This window comes from Grus americana, chromosome 6 (genome assembly GCF_028858705.1).
Source record: "Grus americana isolate bGruAme1 chromosome 6, bGruAme1.mat, whole genome shotgun sequence".
Classification (NCBI taxonomy): domain Eukaryota; kingdom Metazoa; phylum Chordata; class Aves; order Gruiformes; family Gruidae; genus Grus; species Grus americana.
Window position 1 is genome coordinate 34,693,362 of NC_072857.1, and position 18,798 is coordinate 34,712,159.

At 37.5% G+C, this 18,798-nt stretch overlaps 1 protein-coding gene across 10 annotated transcripts in view; it reads right to left on the minus strand.

The window, feature by feature from the left end:
- Positions 1–1,077: 1,077 nt before the first annotated feature.
- The window catches only part of PMS1 (PMS1 homolog 1, mismatch repair system component), a 48,135-nt gene continuing 30,414 nt past the window's right edge, over positions 1,078–18,798 (minus strand). For 6 of the 10 annotated variants that reach the window (XM_054829189.1, XM_054829193.1, XM_054829195.1 and 3 more), the window contains 4 exons: positions 13,313–13,768; positions 12,660–12,790; positions 4,244–4,404; positions 1,078–1,503 (listed from right to left, as the gene is read on the minus strand). In XM_054829189.1, coding sequence (XP_054685164.1) covers positions 1,312–1,503; positions 4,244–4,404; positions 12,660–12,790; positions 13,313–13,768 — 940 coding nt within the window. In that variant the 3' untranslated portion in view covers positions 1,078–1,311. Of the gene's footprint in view, positions 1,504–1,536; positions 3,363–3,401; positions 3,531–4,243; positions 4,405–6,703; positions 6,817–9,575; positions 9,725–12,659; positions 12,791–13,312; positions 13,769–18,798 lie in introns of those variants that run through there. The other 4 variants (XR_008577545.1, XM_054829196.1, XM_054829197.1 and 1 more) reach the window with 4 other exon arrangements.

An 18,798-nucleotide genomic window follows, 5' to 3' on the forward strand; every position in this document is an offset into this window, starting at 1 on the left:
AAACCTCTCCTCTATGAAAAGGATAAACTTTCTTTAACGGCATAAAACATGACTATCTTTCAGTTTAGAATTTATATGTTGCCATGTATTGCTGTGATGTGATTTCTTAACTTAGTCCACCATTTCAGCATTGTTTGATACAGAGCAGTACATCAGTAATCTTAGATTTTCAGATAGTGCATTTGCTTGTCTGGTCCGACACTCCAGTCCACAAACAAGCTTGCACTTGGGTCTTTTGGCAACCTTCAGTCATTTACCTAGCAGCCACAGAAACACTACAAAGCTAGGTCTTACCACCACATTTTCATAGTGCCAAGATTTGCTAACAACAGAACGACCAGGGATGGACAAGAATTTTCAGGTAATCTTTCCTGAAACTTTTAAAATGTACTCTTCCAGAGACAGTGCATCTGCGATGCACAGAAGACATAATCAGGTAGTTTTATGCAAGTAGGCTACTACTTGAAATGGCAGAGTAAACATTCCATTCTGGTAGGAAGAGAATGAACAAGTTTACCAGAATCAGTAGCTGTCTATACAGCAGACGTTGCCCCAGTCATGCCACGTTCTCCATGCGTGAGGACTGTTTGTGTTTCCCACTCCCACACAATTTGTGAGCAGCATGGCACCAACACACATGTACTGGCACCCGCTGTCAGTGCTAACCTGTGCTCCTGTGACTGACCCTCTCCTCTTTCAAGTCATTGGCCACTTTTTGTTGATCTGAAGTTTTAAGAGTGTACTATGCTTTCCAGAATCACACTTTTGTAAGCTAAGGTTAAAAATACTATGAATTATTTGCAGTTCAGAGAAAAGCTTTTTGGAGACTGGATTTCAATACTCATTTACACGAGCTAACAATTTCCAAATAGAAATCTAACACCATAAAAGCATATGGCAATGCTACATTTAAATGCCTATGGCTATCTGGCATTCCTTTGAAATTAACATCTCATGTCTATAGTAGAATGAACTTTGCCAGGCTCTGTTGAAAGCAACTTCTAACCACTTCAGTCTACAAAATTGTGACATACTGATATTTTCTAAATCTGCAGCAATAAGAAGAACATCAAACCAGTTGAGAACATTTCTTTAATAAATTCTTTAAAAAAATAGCAATGAGTTGTTTCTCTACAGTATTTATTTCCGGTCTTCAAGTAGCATTTGAATTTAAATTTTAAAAGTCTCTAGGAGGTGAACATATGATAATGAAAAGTCATTATACAAAAATGTTGCACAAAACATACTGAAATTACAGGGTAATGATCAAAATTAAGCAAGAGAAATATGATCCCAAACAAAATGTTCCATTTACTGAATAATTTCCGTGGAGTTCTGCTTGTCAACTTCTGGAATATCTGTTAAGTGATGAAAAAAAGGACGACCATGAACACAGCCTTTATTTTCCTTTCCAAGCTGTTGCTTCATCCTGTAAATTGTGTTTTGTACATCCTCTTTTGACAAATGTAAGGGCAGCTGCCGAGTTAAACGTACTGCTTCTCCCTGTGGAAAGGAAAAACAAAAACAAAACCCCAATAGGTTAAGTACCACTTTTTAACACATTAACCTGGGGCTACCAGAAAGCAGGATTAAGCATCTCTGTTTAAAGGTCACTCTTTTCTGCTGATAAATATTCCATATCCCAGAAACACAAATGTAACTCTAAACATATATTTTTGGTCATTTCATGACACTTCTACAATGGAGTCACACAGAGTCAGTCTCCTGGTTACATTTGCACTCAAAATTTTTCTTTTAGGGTCTACTTTTGCAAGATGCTTTGTGTTTCTGAATATCTTATTTCCTGTTGGCACCAGTATCATCTGAAGATGTTTGCCAGTTCACAAGACACATTCTATACCACAGACTTTAGAACTACCATAAATGGAGTCAGCTAAACAAAGTTTTAAAAATACCATAGTGAAATTTTAGATTAATGTTGTATTGACTATTGTCTATTGCATCCAGTTCTCTCAATACTAGAAAACACAAGTGACCGCTAAACCATTACTGAAGCACCTCAAAGAATCAAGCAACCTCAAAAAGCAGCTGTCAGGTTTTGTGTTTCCTCCTCCAAGTTGGGCCTTCCTGCCACTGCCTTCTCTTTTGTACTTTAGTAGCGTTGCCTAGACAGAAATGGATGGGGTATACAATCTCCCTTCACATTGTACAAACCTGAAGCAGTGTTCATGTTTTTTTCTGAATCTTCTCATTTTGTTTGTCTGGGATTTTCTCCCACTCTTCCAAGAGGAATAAGATCACTGTGGACTACTGTCTACTTAGGAAGGCTGCCTCTTTAACCATTACCCTATTCTTTCTTCTGCCTCTACCAAAAGGCAGCAAAAGCTGCAGACATGCTGCCTGCTCAAACACGAATCTTACAATAAAAGCTGCAATTCTGAACGTAACAGTCAATGGTGTTTCCAGTGTTTACCCCCCAGAATGGTGAAATAACTCAGTGTTTATTTTTCTATTTTTTAATGACAGCAAACCATACACTTCCTAGTTAGTATGTATTTTCCAGCTGCTACTGTTACTGCTGCACATGCATCTTCTTTCTTACAGAATCAACATTGCTCTTAAAAAGCCTTCCTTTGATAATCTCTTGATACATATTTTTATATGTATGGGTACGTGTATATCTATATCTAGCTGTATACAGACATATACACACGTTTGTGTGTGTGTGCACATCTCTATATATAAACCAACTCCATCCCACTCAATCTGGATGATGGGTATTTTTAAGTAGAGGAAATAAAGCTTCCACCTCCAAACCAAGTTACAAACCGTTCCTGTCTCAACACTGAACTCATCCCTTCTTTAAGCTTCTTTCATGAGTGCATGAGAATGGCTCAGAAGTACACAACAGAATCACTGGCTCCCAAGGCAGCTATAAACTTACTGCCCCCAAAAAGACAGGAAAAGATTTGTATAATAGATGTTTAAAAGACAAAAATGCATACTCTGTGTAAATGCCCGGGTCCCATTTTGAAGCAGCCCAATTCAGAAAAGCATGTTAGCAAACGTGTAAGTAAGAAGAGACTTAACATATATTTTGGTAACCTTTTTGAACAGAGATCTTAACTGGGATTGAGGACAGCATTAGTGAAACATCTAGACAAGAATCGATAGAAAACTACTACTGTTAGTTACTCCAGCTTTAACTTATATTAAGTTATATATTATGTATAATATATGCATATAAGTTAATATACATATATTAACTAATATATGTACCACATATATTAGTTGCACCTGAAACTTCACGTCCATTATTGTCTCTGGATGGACGATTTTATCTATTTGTATATCAAATATTAACAAGAGTCATTCCTGTTCCAACCACTGCATAACTACTTCTGTAAGAAAACAGATTAAAGATTCTTTTACTCAAGTACCGTATTTCTGGCTGCATGTGAAGAACACATGGTTTCCTCCTTGTCAGCGCACTGCAGAACTTAAGTCACTACTGCATCGAATAGAGTGGACTCACAAGACCGTTGGTTGTCAGCATGTGCTTCCTTTAACTGCAGAAGTTATTGGTGTTAACTAAATAGAAGCATTTGCAGAGGCATATGGGGTACACCGTATGTGAGACTTCATTTTTTACTTCAATATCTTAATTGCAGTGACAGCTTGCTTTTCTGGCAAAAAACTTTTTCCATTTGTCTCTCTCTACCCTTTCTTTGAATGAATCATAGGAATTTTTCTTCTTTAAGTGCAAATGGTGCACTTTCTGATTTTCACAATGTACATCACTGAGGTTTACATGAGAATTAAGCTTCAATTAGCGCCTACTTTTCATAAGCTATTACCTTAAATAAGTTTATAACTTCTTCATAGATTTATTTATAAAGGAGTTAAATCTTGATGACTGTCCTGGATTCAAATGCCTTCTAGACTTTGTAAAGCAATATTACGGCAGTGCTGTATTCTAATGTGGAGAAACGCTCTTCTCGTCTGAAAGCTGCCTATGTAGAAATACTGTGAACATCAGCTTTCAGCACGTATTATATCACATTGGATGACTGGGTTTGGGTATGTCTGATGGAAATATTTTGGCAAGCAGTGCAGAATCCATACACCTCAGAGAGGATATGGCATTCTCTTTTTCAAAAGTACCTTCTGTTTAGAACAGAACTACATTAATTAAAACAAAGCTGAAAAAACATTTTCAAGCTGTTTAAGGATTTATTATAAGCTTAGCTGGCCAATACTTAAAAGCAAACTTCTGTCTTACCTCCAAGTAATTTATCACTTTGAGAGGCCTACATTCATATACTTCCTTTGCATTTCCATTAACTACTGCATTCAGAACTTCTTTCAAATCAGAAGTACCATAATATGGCAGACAATTTGCCATCCCTTCTATTTCCAGATGACTTTCTGTAGCTGAAGCACCTGAAAATACAAAAACAAACAGTAATTTCTACACTGCTTTGATTTCTATTCTGGAGCAATTCAGAGAAAATTAAATTCATGTAAAAATCACTTAGTACATTAGTCTCACAAATTCAATGCAATTAGAAAACTTTTTTGCTCCTCCCTTGGAGTGAAAAGCATGTATTTGTTCAATGTTTCATTATGATGATGTGTGCCTATTCACATCACAAATGTCTTAGCTTATTTTAAGTCAAATTCTAGCTGGCACGGTTTAAATGCGTAAAACATTTTGCAGCATTCCCAGTCTTGAGCATAGCTTTAATTAAAGCTTCTATGGCTTTAATTAAACATATATGAAATTAAAGTAGAAGCTACTAATAAAATACAAATTAGTTTTACAAAAATTAAAACAGACTTGTTGGCACTATTTCCCCTGTAATTGGTTTAAACCTCTGTAGAGTTCAACTGTTATCGTAACAAATTCAGCTTCTAGTGAAATAAAAAGCAGGGTTTTTTCCCCTACCACAGCAGAGGAAGAACTCAAGCCCATATAACTAAAGGCTCTGTGACAGACTTCGTACTATCTGCAGGTACCGATCTGAATAGGAATGATGAATAAAACATTTCAACAACCTTCCCAACAAAATATCTATTCAATCTTTGAGATGTAAGAGATTTCACTTCTAATTCACACTACTTACAAAAAAAAATTAACGAAATTGCTACTGTACAGCTAGCTTTTCTTTCACTCCCAGTCAGAAGCAAGTTCTCTAGGGGTCAGGCTCACATATCCTCATGCAGTCCTTCGGAGCTCCTCCTCTCGTTCATGTTGGGTGCACAGAAATCTCACCCCAACCCACAAGGCTACCTTCCTTCTTCCTCCACTACAAGTCTAAGAAGTAAAGAGCTTCACAGGGGGAGCATGGAAGAATACAATTCATAATGAAAAAAACCCCACTCTTGTGTAATGGCCCCAGGTAGGATAAATTACATTCAGACTGGGTCACAAATGGTTTTTGCAAAGTCAAAAAAGCTAGAGACAAGTAGATTACGACAAAGTGGGTTAAACTAACAAACTGTGATAAGGGATCATTCATGTTCCTAATCCAAACAACGTGAAAGATTGCCCAAGTCAGAGAAAACATACATGCAATATAAGTCACTGCAATGTACTTTTCATTAGCTAGTAGAATGAGAATGTTATCCATGACCAGGCACTGTTTATTTGACAGTCATTAAATAAGAGCATAGATGAACAGGAGGACTGTGCAAGGTTGAATTTTTTTTCTAAATAATACTGTTGGGCTTTTTTAAGCTTCATAGCAAGAGACACTTTGACCAGAGTGGGAATTTGATATAGAGAACAACCCCCCCAGGTCCCCCAAAAATAAATCACGTGACCTCCATCCAGTTACATATTTAACACTGCTTTAAATTTGAAATTTTATTTCCTTTTTCACCCAGCATTGTCTTCCTTTTTCAAGCTGTCTTTCCCTAATCGTGGCCAGCAAAAACAGACACATTTTTTATGTACTGCTGTAAGCCTGTGATCAGATTCAGCTTAAAGCAAAATGTTAAACTATCTGAAAGTTCTCCAGTTATTAAAGGTCAGATAAGATGACATACTATGCCAATATTTCTCCATGGGAAAGACTGCCAGTAGGAACCAGGAGCAAAAGATAAAGTCTGTTTTTAATCTCCTTCAGTGCTTTTCGTTTTTATCCCAATTTTGATTTAATGAAAGACTAGATTTGAGTAACTGTTCCAGACCTTTTGATTATGCTGCTTTCTCTCTAAAATGAGAACGCAGTCTATTTGACAAGCTTTCAATAATTACCTCGCTATACGCTACCAAAGACAGGACAGAAAATGTTCTTAAGTTTCAAGTGTTAAGATTTTCAGTTTAAAAACTTGTATTTCCAGTGCTGCTGCTTAAAATTTCATGACAATGAGGTTCTAGATTTGCGGAACTTTTTTTAATTGCAAATCCAGTAAACCAATCATATGCGCTTGCTAACGCTCAATACTCTTCAGTTTAATTTTACTGTCTGCACATTTTGACAGTCAGATTTGACTTTACCATACTGCTCATTAATTTGAAAGTCAAAGGGAGCTTTTAAGAGTCAAACATAAGAACAAACAATATAAATCCTGCCTAAGAGAAGTTTTCTTTGGTATTTCTGTTTGTGTGTCATTCTCCTTTTCTGCTTACATGCTTTCGACTGAAAAGTAGCCCACTGCATGCTGATTAACATATGCTTACCTGCAAGTCTGCAGGAATTCCGATATTGGCAACATTTGATGATATAAGCAGACATCCGGGCCTCAGTGTACTTGTAAATTTTTGACAAATGTACGTTAAAATTTTGGAGTAGTCAAACAGCAGTCTTCAAGCAGTTTCCATGGTAGTTTCTATGAAATGCTTTGCAACTTCCAAGGAAAATATTTCCGTGAACAAATAAACTAGCTTTCAATTGACTAAAAACGTGGATTTCTCATTGCTACAAATTTCCCCTTTCTCCTTCCAAACAAAGCATTCACAATCATCTTTGGATAATTCCTTCTTGATGGCCAGGAAAAACTGTTCTCTTCCAGCTGCCGCCTAGATTAGGTGACACTATAAGACTATCTATCTTCCAGTCTATGGTCAAAATTAAACTGAAATTCAGTAGCAGCATGATTTTCCACTGGTTGGTTACAAGAACTGAGGCAGCTTATATTACCAAGGAAGGTGGGTTATTTACCTATTACTGCTCTTTGAGGCCTTATAAGCACATTCTTCATATATACGTATGTTGGGTACACATAGCCATAGGCAGACAATTCTGCCCTAACAGCCTGCCTTGGAGTATGGCCCACGGCCCACGATTGTTACAAAAACAGGTAAGATGTGTTCCTTACTCTCAGTTCCTTTCCAGCCAAGAATTCACATCTCTTTCTTGGACTTTCACAGAGGGAAACAGACAGATGTGGAGGCACACATAACAAACACATCTTAAGAAGACCTGGACGGAAAGTAATCCATCTTACTTCTTGAAATGCTTCTCTGTATGTAGGGGTCATCGCAAGTTATACCCAGCAAACAAATGCCTGACAGATCCCAGAATACTGAGTTAAGTAAAAGCAAACAGACTGCTCTCCCAAAGGTAGCATCACTTGAAGCCTCAGTAAGGCCAGAACATGAGGGGGCGGGAGGGCAGTGGAAGACTGACTGGAGCTCAGCGTCACAGCTTTGCAAATCACAACAACTGGCACGTTCCACAAAGAAACCATTGATTTTTGCCTAACTGACATACTTACAGCAAGAAGCTTTTTCTGAGCTATTTCACAACATGTTTTTCACTGTCAGCTATCCAGAGAAAAATCTGGTTGAAAACTCCTTAGACTGCTGAGCAGTCAATAGAAAGAGAAACAAGGAGACATTACAAAAGATCTTAGTCTACCAAAACAAGAAGACAGGGCATGTCCAAGATCTAGGATACTTGGACCAACTTTGGCTGAAATCAGAGTCTTTGAACAATATGGAAGAAAGGTAAATTACATTCCTGATTTAGAACAAGAGAGCATTCAAAGGACGGGCTTATCCTCAAATGAAACAATAGGCAATTAAGGACTGAAATTCTTGCACTCTTGTAAAAGTAACTATCCAAAGACTGCATTTGTGAAAAAGGAAAACATTGCGAGAAGTTCACTTTTCCCACCAAAATGACAGAGTACAAATGAAACTCCATGTGGAGCTGAGTCCTTGATAGGAAGAAAAGGCCTAATTAGACCTTTCAAAAACCTACTAGAAGTAGTCTAAGAAAAATATCTTGGAAATATAAGGCTGACATAATTGAAAATCTAACCATTTAAACAAATAAATCTAATAAATCAAAAGTTGATAGCTTTCTGATATTAAGAAAGATCAAAAGACCATCTCTGGAAAAAAAACAACAAAAAACTCCAACGACAAACCAGCCCAATTCTAACTCCAAGAGCAGTTCAACATCCCAACTTTAAGATGGCAGGAGCTGCCCATGTGCAGAGGCAGATGATCTGGTAATAAGGGCAGAACACACAAAATTCTGAAATTAAAACTGCCTCACCACTGATCAACTAACAGTATTGGCAATGCTCAAGCTGAGGTCAAGTATATCAGTCTTGCTGTCCATGGGATCAGAAATGCATCAGAATCAGCAGAACGGGCTCCTCAGTCAGAAAGAGAAGCGTCTGCAACTAAGCAACTGGACCACAAGAGGGAGGAGAATGAGAAGGGGAACAAAATGGTATTACTGTACAGATGATGTTTAACACCTGCCAAAACAAAGAGAACAGAAGACATGACTTAGGACAAGTATCATAATTTCCAAGTGAATACTGGGAACACAGCCCAGTCTTCCAGAAACAGGTAAATTTCTGCTTGCTTGTGCATCTGGTGTCACACGGTGCCATGGGGTTCAGAGTGAGGCATGTCCGTGCTATGCCTGTGAGAAAGACTCCTGGTAGGTTATTAGAGTAACTAAAGTTCAGAACCACCCCACATACTCTTTGGCCATTAAAGAGTATGGTTGTATTTCTGCAAATTCCAAGCACTGTGAGAGACTAAGATTCAATTTCCAAGTATTAATCCCGAGACCTGCCAAATTCAGTGAAAGACTAATGAATTATTTTTTTTAATCCTATGAGAGAAGTTGTCCCCTACAGACAAGCCATCTGAAAAAGGGAAAACCAATACTATGTAGTTCTTTTCTTTTTTTCAAGTAAGAAACTACCAGAATCAAAATCTTTATAAAAAGTTCCTTGGTGCCGTAAGTTGCCAAATGGCAGGAATTTAAATTGCAAAGAAGCATCTTTAACAAAGCCCAATTGAGATGCAAGCCCAATGCAACAAGGGAATTACCAAAGTCACCTTCCAAATTAAGGCAGGAGTTCAGATTTTCTTGTTATTAAAGAGTCAGTCCTGTAAAACACCCCAAACACCTAGAGGAAATGAGGAATGAATCTATCGTCCTGTATTAAAGTCATTATACTCACCTAGGAAACACTCCTACTGAGATGCTCAATAAAAAAGCAAGAGATCTTGCGTTCCAAATTAATATCTGGGTATTATGAGTAGACTTAATGTAAGATAATGGGCAGCAATACTCAGGGTCCTTCTCCTTTGGCAGAATGTGTGGAGATTTTAAAAAATAATCAATGCAACCTACTAGACTGACAGTCCTCTTCAGAGATCACCATGGGTCAAGGAAAAGCCTCCTCTTCTGTGGCCAAAACTGCCAAACATTGAATTGGAGCAGCCAAGTTTCCTTTGTCCTTGTTTTGGAAGGTATCTTAGAGCTACCAATGGCATCACAGACTTATCCACATGGATCAACAGAAAGGCTTGTTATTTTGCAAGAAGAAATTACCAGAAATACCACTTTCACATTCAAATTCAAAGCTAAAGAAATGGAACCTTTGCTTGTGACAGAAAAGAGGATGTCTCTGTCAGAAAAAAGAAATTTTCTACCACAGAAAATACAACTCTTAACCCAGGATGAAAAAGGAAGCCATGCACTAGTGGCTATTAATAAGAAATCAACCAGCATCCAGAAAGGGATATCTAACATGACCACGTCGGGGTTGAAGTCCCAAAGGAAAGTACAGACATTCAAACATACTACAGTGGACCTTGACAGCACTAAAGAGTTGTCAGTTGAGAAACAGCAAATACTATGACTGATCCAATTCACCCAAAGAGCTGGGAAAAATTAGTTATAAAGGTAGATGGACAGAGAAGAGGGTTCAGGTGTGCTCCTATGGAAGCAACTAAGGTGAAACTCTCCAGCTACTGTGGATTAAGTGCACATTTGCATTCCAGACACCTCTCTGCAGCAAGCTGGGACTTTAACATGCACGCAAAGTGGAAATCCCTGTCCCAAAAAATTAACAATATAACCTGAAGAAACAAACTTTTCTGAGACAAATTCTAGTTCAACAACATATGAATGCCCCTCTTTCAGGCTGTGTCTCAGTTTCAAAAAACCACAAAAATAGACACTGAATTCAGACAGCGAACAAAAAAAAAGCTTCTGTAAGGATAGTGAAGAATGTCTTATGAAATGAACTTATTCTCTCAAAGGTGAGAACTCCTACAGAATACTCAGGTGTGAGACAAATTACTCCTGGTCTGCAGGTCACTTTCTGTAAAGATTGTAAAAGAATCTATAAATTAAAGAACCTCAAACTGCAAAGTGAAATTCCCCGATAAGGGCACGGAAGGAGTGTTAATAATTAATACCCATGTTTCTAAAAATCAGCTTTAATAAGTATTTGTAGAAGACAGTAGCATATTTGTAGAAGACAGCATATTTCATGGATTAGTTTAAGAAAAAAAAAAGAGAAAAAGGAGGGACTGATGAAGTATTAAGTAAAAATCCTTGGGCCAGTTGGAAAAAAGGCTGGGAGAAATTCCATTTGTTTGCTGGTATTTCTACCTTCATCTGCAATGGTATGCTCTTGTAATAACAGAGGCTGTAACTGCTATAATGTCATCAGCAGAAGCTTATAAACATGACTGACAAGCCTCAGATGTTATTAACCTTTCATTCAAGTAGTTAAAATAAAAGACTGGGACGAAGAACTGAATTAGATTCCCATTCTTCCTATGGGCTGGCCGTATGGTACTGATCAAGTCCACGACCATGGTGCGTCAACCTGTATAGTGCATATAAAGCACTTTTGCTTTCACTAACTGTAAACTAAATGAGAACAGTTTCCCCACAAGATTTCATTTCCTTAATTTTACATACTTAGGAACACAGGATTGGAAGATGGCTACTACTTCCTGGTTACTGTGTTGAGTCCCTTGCTGTTACATTGTACAATTCTGCTCTTAAACTAGTCAAGCTATCTTAAAACTAGTTTCCCATCTCCAGCACCACAAGACTGGTCACTCTCTTCCATTGTTGCCTAGAAACTGTCTTCAAAATTTTCACATTCAATTTATTCGCATCCAGTTTACATTAATTAGATTTTGAGCAAACAAGATATCAGGATGTGAAAAAAAAGGTATGTGAACAAAAAGGCTAAGCAACAATTCCTTTCTCACATATTTGTCTAGAGACGTATCACAGACCTCTTCAGCTTTTGATTCACTAGACTGAATAAACCTTTTAAGAGCTGTCTCTTACAATACGCACTTTATTTCCCTAATCATTCAACCTGAGATTATCACCACGAACATATCTTCTACAAAGTTTTTGCTATTTATCTAGGGATTTAGCTAGTCAGGAAGACGTTCCCTCGGTTTTGCTGTGGATGATTCAGTAAAGAAAACAGTTTAGGCTCTGTTCTTCCCAAAAGCCAGCCTCTGAGTGAAGGAGTTGCTCTACATCCCTTTTTTGTACCTACCCTTAAAAGATCCCATATGTTACAGTAGATCTGTCATCACCGTACATATGTGGGGATCTGTAACACATGAAGCTATAGCATTTCTAACAGCTCTTATAGCGAATCTTTTCTCTGAGCTGTCAGCTAGGTACTACCCCCAAAGACGTTTGCTTTTCTTGGAATTCTGCTAGAGAAATCCTGGTCTGCAGAACGGACCCTGAGCGGGTTGCCCCTGCATTTCCAACAGCATCCCTATAAATCATTCTTCAGAAAAATGTATAAAACATTTGATCTCCCTTGCTAAAGTAAAAGGATCTTATATGAAACAGATTTATTCTGTGATCAACGTAGAGACATTGAAGAGTAGGCTGTCTCAAAAGTTCAGATCGAACTCTATCAAAAGGTGTGATGGTGATCCTGTCACCTCCTCTTTACTAGCCCCTTTGGGCTCTGTGTTACAACCCTGACATAAAAGTAAGTCAATAACCAGATCCAGCTCCTTACTGGACCTCCTCAACTGCTCAACAGCAGAGGAGTCATCAGCTAAAGCATGTACTCACAGAAGCTTCTGCAAGTATCACCTTGGAAGCTGCCAAGACTAAGGAAGTCTCATCAGTTTAATCTAAATTCAGTCAGAATGGCAATTAAGGACATCGACATCCATTATTTTGAGAAAAGAAGAAAAAAATGAAAGTCAGGAAAATGTGAATTTCCGAGCATTCTTTGAAATACTATGAAAGTTTTCTGTTCAGCTATCACTTTCCTTTACTCTGTGTTCTATGTAGAAGATTACGCAGGATGTTAGTGCTTTAAATGATAAAGTGATGTAGAATAACATGATCTACATTAATAATCATTTAAATCATTAAATCAGAAGAAATGAGATCCAATATAACTAAAAGATTTTAAAACCATCATACCTTCTATCACTTTTATCTGGAATCCATTTGCTACAAGCCTTGGGTCTGTCAAATAACCCAATCCACTGAAACTCTGGTAATCCTTCTCCATTTTATGAAGAGCAGCCATATACTGAGATCCACCAAGAACACTGGAAAAAAAAAAACATCCCCAGAGGGTTAAAAAGCCAAAATCCTTAATTTGAAAATTAAAACTGTGAGAAAAATAGTGAAAAAAGTAGTTAAGCGATGAAAAGTGATCAAGAATTTTAAAAGTATTCTGAAAAAGTAATTTGTTTAAAGAAACAAAATAGCAACTATTACATATCTTAGAGAGTGACCAACTTTAGGCATAATAATAATAATTACATAATCCACGGGGGAAGGTTAGCTAGAGTGAATTTGTGAAAACTTGGAGCATTTAATTTTCCTCTGGGGGAAGAAATTTGTCTTCACTGCATTACCAATGAAACTGGTCAAAATTCACACTTATTTCAACTGGAGTATGACCAGGCTGCTCATTACTGTAAGGTAAAAACACACAAAACAAAAATCTGCTCTTACAAAAAAAAAAATCCCAGAATTAGCAAACAGGGACTTACTACAGTTTTCTGTAAATTGTTATCAAACGATACTTGAAATAATGTACAAAGTTTTGCTCAATTGTACTATACCTGTCTGTTAACACAATTGGCTTGTCCAGTTTCTCTACTGGAAGCTTATGATTCATCAGTAATCTTTTATGTAGCAGGGCTTCTTCCAATCTATATGGATTCAGCAACATTAACTTTTTTTCAGTAGCAAATATCCAGACATCAGGAAAACTCTGACGATGGATCTGGAAAAGCTCGTGTTCATCTGAATAATTTTTCTCATGTCTCTGAAGGTGACGTCTACAGGAACTCAGAGAAAAAGGCACTGTCACAATTTTCACAGGCTCTTGAGGTTTCCACTTCTTTTCAATTTGAGCATGAAGTATCTTGTCAAGCTTCTGCTGGCCAGGCGGGGAATTCTTCAGCTTGGGTTTCTTTTTTTCTGCCTCCTTTGTTGGTTGGTGCGCTGCCTGTCCCATAGCCTTCTTGGCCTCTCTGTCGTACCGTTCCAGGTCTTTAGCAGCTTTCAGTTCATAACTTAAGAGAAAACAAATCAGTAGCATAATCAGATAAAAAACCCTCAAACCCTAACTCCTGACATAGTAAAACAAAAGGCAAAGTAACCATTCCAACAGACAAGAACATCTCCCGTGATTCACTCAAGTAGCCACATCAATAAGCTTTCCACTACAACGGAGGTGGAAGGAGATCAGGAGCTGCGCCCCTATTACATTACCCTGTGAAGATAAGTTGGAAATTTTCCTTCATCGTGACAATCAGCAAAACCTGAATTACTGAAGGGGGAGGAGTAGATTGCATCATACAAAGAGCTACAGCAGGTTCCTTTTGACCTCAGTCCCAAAGACTATGTTTAACCCTAATTCACAATCGGATCAGATAGATCGTTTTGGAGTTTTGTCCCATGCACATCCAGCCCAATTCATAAAGTCATTTAAGCTTCTAGAGGTCTACGGACTTCAAGGGGAGTCCGTGCAGTTAGGTAAGAGTTTGGAACCTAACCAACTTTATATTAAATAAAGCCTGAGGCTTATGAAGAAGTACATTTGACTTCAAATAGCCTAAAATTAACCACAAATAAAAAGTATGAGAATATGACATAGACACGATTATCACAGAATTCTGTAACTAATAAATTTACTGATTTTAACAAGTACTTAATAATGAGCTACTCCTAGATGCTAAAAAGTTAAAACATGACTACATACTAAAGCTCTACAACCTGAATGGATTCTTCAATTCTTAATGACTTTGCAAATGTCAGGAAGACAGCTAAACTTTTATAGATGCCAGGTTTATACTTGCCTAGCACATACAAATCTCACTTTTTCAAAGGCCAAAGGAGCGATTTGCTGAATTCTCCCTTTTTGCCCTTATTTGATATTCTGAATTCTAGCAGGTAATTCAAACCAGTCCAACCTTCAATAAAAGAAGTAGTACTATCATATGTAAGTATTGGAAATAACTATTTTAGCTGGTCATCTTTATTTATTGCTACTTGCTGGAACAGTTTGATTCAATTATGTGTATGCATGCTGGAAAATTAAGGTCAACAAAAGGGTCACCATTTGCAATTAATTATGATGTGCTAGCATTCACATATGGTACCAATATTTAGTTAACTAAAAAAGTCAGCTTAAGTAGTTTCTTGCAATAAATCATGTCCCAGAAAATATGGAGTAAACGTTAAGATAAAAACCATCTGCTCCTTTTAAAATGAATGGATGAAATCACTTGAACAGAAATTTTTTTATCCCAAATACATTTATAGCTTTGACCAGATCAATAAATACTTCGTTTTGAATAGACCCAATTGTAACGCAGGAGAATATTAAGCTATAAGAGAATTGAGCTTTCAGTGATACACTGATAATCCAAAACAAAAGCACTTCCAAAGAAAGCCCAACTTGCCTGTCACTATAGGCTACCAGAAAAATTCTAGCCTTGCTAGCTTTGATTGTGAGGGTTTTGCAAATTCATATGCATCACTATCAGTGATTTGTTCAGAATCGAAGAAAACAGCAGGTTTGCAAACTACAAGGGAACACCTTTGCCTTTCCAAAAATCCTTCCACAGAGGCAAGTATCATCAGGAAGCGCTACAAGAAGAGTTTGTTCTTTGCATTGTGAATTCAGGATTCTTTCCTCAAGCTACAAAACCTAAAGCCGAGAAAACTTGCAAAACTGGGTGTAAGGAGGGAAGTGGAAGACTACAATGAAGTCGAATTTCAAAGGCAGCTTTGGTTTAACTAGAAAAATGGATCCCATGACTTATCACTTTCCCCTTGCTTCTTAAACCCAAATGAAATATTTAGCACATACAAAAATCTTTCAATGTAAGCTCCCTCAGACTTCATAAACCAAGCAAGACTGAATTTGACTATTTGGAGTGAACTCTGACTGAAGACTGCCACTTGTGTAGATTCATACATTTCAGAATAGAGAGGCATCCCGTTCTGAATGCAATACCTCTCAGCATCAGCCTCTTCACATAATGAAACCAAATCAACTCCAATTATCATTTCCTTCCTTTGTGAAAAAGAAAAAAAAGCTTTTAATTGCTCATATCAGCTTTTCACAGTCGTCTTCTGAAATGCATAGGTTTCAGCTACTAGCACTGTTTCCTAGGAATCGAGAATGTGGACCTACTGTTATGACTAAACAGATGCTGGGGACAAGCAACAGACCAATTATTAATACCATTATTCATGATTAATATCTGGCAGTAGCTGAATGGAGCTGGCTAGAGACACAATGGATGACAAATGACCAGATGGTACCACCAAATTACCCCCATCCAAAGGAAAGAGAACATGTTAACTAAAAAGTTAAAATACAGTAAGAAAGAATTTTTATGGAATTGCTAAGCAAGCATATTTGCCCCAATGTAAAAGAGTTGCAAATAATGCATATGCACGCACAAGCCATTAGATGCATGGGAAGTTTACCAGGCAATAAAAAGCTACCACACACAAGCTAGTTAATACCAGCCACTAATGACTGTCTATGTGCACACTCTCACCTGTCAACAGACAGCAAAGGCCACACTACCTGAAATGACGTTTCTCCCAAGGTACAGATATACTCATGAAGAATTACTGTAGAGCACTGACAAGGTAATTTGTTAGCCCCATGATAATGTGCGTGTGGCTCTCAACCTTTCCTACACCTTCAGGATAACTTCTGCTGCCACTGTCATGGCACTTGCATGGATTTCTCCTGCTCCCACCTGAGCATGATACACTAGAAACATTAAGGCCAGAAACACAGGCAAGCCGTATTAAGTAAGAGCAGAGTGAGGGCAAGAAATGAAATCCTGGCTTTGCAAAGCAGGGAGATGTACAATGCTGCCAACATGGACATGCATGGAAGCTTTCCTCTTCTATTATAACCTAAAGACCATAACATTTTACATTCCGGTTAAGTAATAAGTGCTGGCTTGTTTTGAAAAGGCTATCCTATGTCACTATGAGACATATGTTGGTTGTACTGCTCCCAAAAGGGATTTAAACTCATTTAGACCTGCTGGAGAAGCCACAGAGAGAAACAGAGATGCTGAAGCCAAGCACATCCATTGTAATGTAAACACATGACTATCACAGAAGGATGGAGGACTAGAGCCCAGGAAAAGCGGTGTCTGGCCAGAAAGGTTGCATCAAGTTGGAGGTATAGAGTGCTCAGTAGAACTGAGGCACTTTGGCTGCCCTGCTGTATATACATTTGCTGTTACCTCTAGGTGGCCCAATTTATCCAGAGTATCTGGTAGGCAAGACTTAACGTTCTCTGCCAGACACACAACAGTTCTTCTGGATTGTTGCCTTGGAGGAAAAGATGACTGTGTATCTCTTCCTATTTGTTATTTTTTGAGGCAATTTTAAAAGATTAAAAGTTGAAAAGAGGTACGCCAAAGCTGAAACGTATGGATACAACTAGTGGCAAATTTTTCAGTCACTTCAACATCCACTGGACCATGCTGCGTTCATTCCTACATCTAAGGAAAGCTTCATTACCAGAGAGGTCCCCTTTCTGAACTAATACAAAGCTAATCTGTAGGCACACTCTTAAACATAACAGTTGTACCAGGAAAGCAACCATGAAATCTCAAAAGCTAAAGCAGAGCAAATTAAAATTTTCTGAAACAGCTGGCAGAACCTTTTGTTTCATTTCATTAAAAGCATGAATATAATTGGAGTAGATTTCTACTATTACATTAATATTTCTGCTAATGCAGAGATGGACAAAACACTTTCTCACATGTATGGTTTTGTGATCATGGCACGTTGCTTGCATAGCAAGCTTTAAATTCGATAAATCGGACATGAGATAAAAAGATTTTACTTAACTCTGATATAGCTGGTATTCAGAACACTGCAGATGTTTTCAAAGAACGTCAAGGAAAAAATAGATATATTAACAGTAATTCAATAGGTATAGCTTCTCTTTACCATTCTCCTAATCAAATCTCTCATTAAAGTTATGCTATTTTGGCTAGTATAATTTCCTTTTCGGTGGTCTTTCTTAATTTCCTCTCCTTGCTTCCATAACACAAAGAAAACACATTTTTACCACACTTCCAATGAGTTTGATCTTCAGAATCAAAATCTGATTTCCCAAACTTTCTGCTACAAATCACAACACACATTCAAATCATTACATGCAAAACCACTGAAGAACTACTGCTATTTTCCTCATTTGTGTGATGCCCTACAGTGTTTTACATTTTATAAAATTACAAAATGTGTAAGGTTTGGTGTTTTTTTCTTTTCCCCCAAAACTGTCTTACAACATCTCAAAATCTGTTATTCTAATTCATCTTTTACCATACCCTAAGTTCCACATAAAGGACAACACACATCTAATATTTTAGCTAATCCAACCCCTGTCGCAAATTAGGCTAAAATATTTCCCTTACTTGCAGATGGATTTCAAAAACTCAGTGAGAATTCATTTTAGAAAAATATGTTATTTATCTATTCAGATTGTAATCCAAAAAGAGATTTGGTTTTGAATGAAACAAGATTAAAATTCAAACTGTACAATACTCTCTGAACCAGCACTGGAATAGCTATTTAGGGGGAAAAAGAAATTCCTAGTGCCATTTGATTGGGTTTTATAAATACAATTCTGAGGTAGCCTGCATTGGGATATGTACTAAATTTAGAGGAAAGGAGTTTACCAAATGTTCAAGTACTAAAGATCCTGAAAAAGAATTCTCACTTTGTAGCAATAAAAAAGAACTGTTGGTTGGAAAAATCTCTGGAGGAACTATATGGTGCCTCGTCCATCATCACACTGGTTTTCATTGACAGTGCATTGGGAGTGACAATATACAGGCAGCCCTTAGAAAACAGGTTTGTAGGATTCAAATAGTACATTTTCTTGCCTATTGTCTCTAAATAACAATTCAGCAAAACTGTCCCTACCTAATGGCTGCATGGCACAGTGGCAAAATGAGAAACTCAAATCTGCAGCGCATGTATGCACATGGCAAAAGATGGCAACTCAGAATATCGATGCTGATCTTGAAAAGCCAAAAATCATTTTCTGTTC